At 40.0% G+C, this 4,426-nt stretch overlaps 1 protein-coding gene across 2 annotated transcripts in view; it reads right to left on the bottom strand.

Annotated features, from left to right (window-relative positions):
- Positions 1–70: 70 nt before the first annotated feature.
- The window catches only part of LOC106868912 (F-box/LRR-repeat protein 2), a 9,175-nt gene continuing 4,819 nt past the window's right edge, over positions 71–4,426 (bottom strand). For both annotated transcript variants that reach the window (XM_014914372.2, XM_014914374.2), the window contains exon 2: positions 71–4,117. In XM_014914372.2, the coding sequence (XP_014769858.1) occupies positions 2,021–4,000 (1,980 nt within the window). In that variant the 5' untranslated portion in view covers positions 4,001–4,117 and the 3' untranslated portion in view covers positions 71–2,020. The remainder of the gene's footprint in view (positions 4,118–4,426) is intronic.

Below are 4,426 nucleotides of genomic sequence, written 5' to 3'. Positions count from 1 at the left end.
CGAAAGGATGAAAGGCAAAGGTGACCTCAGCAAAATTTGAACTCAGAACGCAGCAACATATGACATAATGTTAAGCATTTCGCCCAGCGTGCTAACGATGCTGCCAGCTAGCCACCTTAATAACAACAACAACAATAATAATAATAAGGAAAGTATTAATTAGTTGATAGCATCATACCGTAGGCTGCAGGCAGCAAGCTCACTACGCATGCAAGACTCCAGGAGTTTCAACAAAAACCTGAGTTAAAAAGAATAATACTACTTATTTTGCATAGGCAAAAAGCTAAATTTTGTAAGGTTGAAAGGGGCAGAGTCAATTGTATCACCAGCAGTATGTTAGGGAGTTAAGAGGTATATAGTCCATTTCACACTTAATCTATGCCCACTCGGGTGGCATTAAATGTATTTCTTATGACTGGGTGTACAAGATTTTGAATAGGGGCACCTTCTTTATTTTAATTAATTTTGAAAATAATTAAGAATTTACTAAAACATCTTCATCATTACAAAGCTGATAATTGGGGCATAAATTAATATAGAAGCTTCATGGGAGATTTTTATTTAGATCCCCTTAAAATGGTAAGTTTGTATCACAGAAGCAAGGGTGAACTTGGGTGGGTTGATATCAAAGGGGTTAATTACCAGTACTCCCTGATCCTTTTTGACATAGAATGGTAGTACTCATCAGGGTCCCATCTATGAATTAAATAAATTTCAAAGGAGTAAAAGAGGTTTGTTCTGGGTATGAAATTAAACTACATGTGGTGGGGAGGTTCCAGTTTGGGAATTCTGAAGTTCTGGGGAGTGTAAAGTCACCCCTTAATTACCGTTAGGGCCAGATCCATTCAGACCTGGAACAGTAGTACCTGTCGGGGTCACACCTAGGGGTTAAATGGATCTCCCAAAGGTAAAAGAGGCTTGTCCTGAGTATGACATTAAACTATATCTGGTGGTGAGACTCTGGTTTGATAGTTCTGGTGTTGTGAGGAGCATGGAGTCATCCCTTAATTAGTATTACTCCTAGGTCCTTTATGACTGGGAACGGTAGTACCTTTCAGTATCCCATTGAATAGATTTTTGTTAGGTTAGATTGAGCTCCTTAGCTGTGATGAAAGAAAACTCCAAAATTAACACCCACTTCCAACATGCCCTAAGCTGGCATATTAAGAACAAGGCTTCAGGTCTGGAGTTCTGGGAAATGTGGAGTCACTCCTTTGTTACCATTACTCCCAGATCTGTTCAAACCCAGAATGGTAGTACCTGTTAGCATCCTGTCTATAGGTTGAATATATTTTTGTAAGGGTAGACTGTGCTCTTTTGATGTAGTGAAAGCAATTAATCTAGAAGGAAAACTCCAAAATTAATACCTTTTTCCAACATGTCCCAAGCCAGCATATAAGAGTAAAGCTCCCGTTTGGGAGTTCTTGAGTTGTGGGGAGCATGGAGTTACCATCACTCCCTGGTCCACTCAGACCTTGAATGGTGGTACCAGGAAGGGTCCCATCAATGGGATTGATATATTTCTGTAAGGGTAGAGTGAGCTACTTAGCTGCAGTGAAAGCAATTAATCTAGAAAGAAAACTCCAAAATTAATACCTGTTTCCAGCATGCCTTAAGCTGGAAACAGTATGGCTGATAAAACTATCATGATATGTCCAATAATATAAATTCATACTATAGAGGCAACTGTCTTATGTTGGTGAGCATTCTGCCACAAGCAGAGAAAACAGGAAATAAGGAGCTCTGTGGTGTGTTTGAGTGGTGGGATATTGTTATGGTGTTGTGCTTCAATGTTAGTTACAGAGTGAGGTATAAAGAAGTGTGGTAAGGTGGTATAGCAGTTCCATGATGTGGTGAAACTTTCTCAAAAGCTCTGGGAGATATAGACAGCCCTGTGAGGTACAATTGACACTAAACCACTATGGGTTGAATGGATGTGCTAGCCACATCTGAAGATTTGCAGGCAAGGTGGCTACAGCTGGGAGTGTACATTGGGGTAGATATTGATCAACAGGGGTATCTAAAGTAACCTCTTGTTATAAGGGTACAAATCAAGAACGATGAAGTTATCTTGGTTTGAATCTTTGTAATTCTTCAGGGAAGTGTAAGCTTCGATTTTCTGCAAACTGGTGTGCAAAGCGACGCTGCTAACTCTGAAGTGCACACCAGTGCTGATACAAACCTTGCGCAATTTGCTGCACTTAGAGAGAACAGCACAGACGCCCTTTACTGTGATGTTCATGCATCGAACGACAACCAGACACGACAGGTACTGACTATGGACAGAGAGTTCCATCAGGCTGTGGTCGGTCAGTTGCATGTGTTCCCCATTACAAACTGACCAACCGCTAATGTCCAAAGTATTGAGTAGGGGACACATCTTTGCAATCACTCCAATGCCAGAGTCAGTGATCTGAATGCAACTGCATAAGAATAACTTGTGCAGCCGTGGACAGTTGTGTGCTATCTGCATGAGTGATGTGTCTGAAATCTGTGTGCAGAAATTCAGATTCAAAATGGTCAATTTAAAATCCTGTTTACAAAGACATTGCTGATGCAATTGGCAATGGGCATTGTCTTGGTCAGGTATTTTCTCGGCTGCTTCAACTACTGGTTCACAACTTCTGGTCATGTTATCACAAGAATCAGTCACATTCTGAGCATCCTTTGAGACATTGCATTCATTTGAATAAATTCTGGTTTTGGTGCCAGGGAAAGTCAATTTGGTAACATTGATGCAGTTTCTAAGGAAAAGTATTTCCAGGAATTGACACTTCTGAAAGACCAACTCAATAGAGCGATCAGACACCTGCATACATGCAGATAGGTTTAACAGGGTTAGATAAGGACAAGAACAGGCTATCTGTTCGACTGCCTGGTCAGTGAGGGCCATGCAACCAGCAAGACCGAGTTTACTCAAGTTGTGACAATAGTTGACCAGAGACATGATACTAACATTGGTCACACTTAAAAAGGGTTTGACACTCATTTTCTCAAAATCTTGGAGTATTGACTGTTTGTTTGATCCACCAGTTAAATCATCAAATGTGTTTTCATTAAAAATTCTGTGGTTGAGAGAGAAATCTGTGATACAGGGACAGTTTTGTGCCAAAACACTAACCCCTTTATCTGTTATGCACAGACAATTTTCCAATGAGACAGACCGCAGTCGGTGACATCTCTCGGCCGTTACTTTAATGGCATCGTCCGTTACACAGGTGTCATCCATGTTTAAATTAACAAGTCCACTGTCAAGTGTGAGTGCATTTAACGCTTTGCCGGTTACATACCTGCAATCAGCAATGTTAAGGTGTGTCAATTGCTTAGTTGCAGAGAGAATTTTATACAAGGTTTCATCTGATAAATAGCTGAACCTGATAGACAAACACTGTAAAGATGTACAGGGGACAATGGCATCAACCAACAATGAGTTCAAGTTACACAGTGTTGGATACTTAGATAGCACCTCTTCAAATTCCTGGCCTTCTTGGAGATTCTTATCACAGTCCTCCTCAAGTTTAAATATAATAGAAAGAGTTTTTAAACAAGAGAAGTCCTGGTTCTGGAAAAATTCTAAAAATTGAGTGCAATTATCTGCTAGTGTTAATTCCAAAGACAACTTCTCCATTCTCGGATATTTTGTGAGAAATGTCTCTAGAACACTGGCATCAACAGTAATTCTACGTAAGTCAATGCTGACTAAATTAGGGCATTGAATTTCTTCGTGAAGGATGCTAACTTCTGAAATGGTTGGACTGTAACCAAAAATAATCTCTTCAACACTTTCTGAAACAGAACGAAGTAGATTTAAAAAGTTTCCATCACTCATGCGTGACGCCATATTCCGATTGTTGAGATTGACCGTTTTCCAGAGAACGCCATTGAAACTGAGTTTGTACCAATCGGAACAAGTTGACCTTACCCCCAAGATAACATCAACTAACGGCAGGTATTGGAATATCTTTAGCAGACATTCTTTGGGTAACTGATTCAAATGCATTTCTGTAGGGTGACTGATTGGTTGGTTGGTTGGTTGGTTGGATGTTGTCTTGGGTGAGGGTCAGCAGTTCTTCTCCCTTCTTAAAGTCACTTTGGCAACAAGACCAGCAAGATGAACCTGAAAAGGTAAACAAAAGCAAAAAAACTGAAGAAGAAGAAGAATTGAAGAAGGAAGGAAGGAAGGAGAAGAAATGAAGATGGAGGGGAAAGAGGGGTAGAAGGTGAAGAAGAAGAGGAAGGAGGAAAACAGAAAGTAAGAGGAAGAAGAGTAAGAAAAGAAAATGAAAAGAAGGCAAGAAAGAGGAGAAGCAAAAAGCGTAAGAGGAAAGTGAAAGAAACAAAGAAGACAAGGAGGAGGAGGAGGCAACAAGTAGAAATGAAGAAAAGTTAAAATTTGAGAACATAACAAAAAAGAAAAAAAAAAAAA

This window comes from Octopus bimaculoides, chromosome 27, assembly GCF_001194135.2.
Source record: "Octopus bimaculoides isolate UCB-OBI-ISO-001 chromosome 27, ASM119413v2, whole genome shotgun sequence".
NCBI lineage: Eukaryota > Metazoa > Mollusca > Cephalopoda > Octopoda > Octopodidae > Octopus > Octopus bimaculoides.
This window is presented reverse-complemented; position numbering and strand designations above follow the sequence as displayed.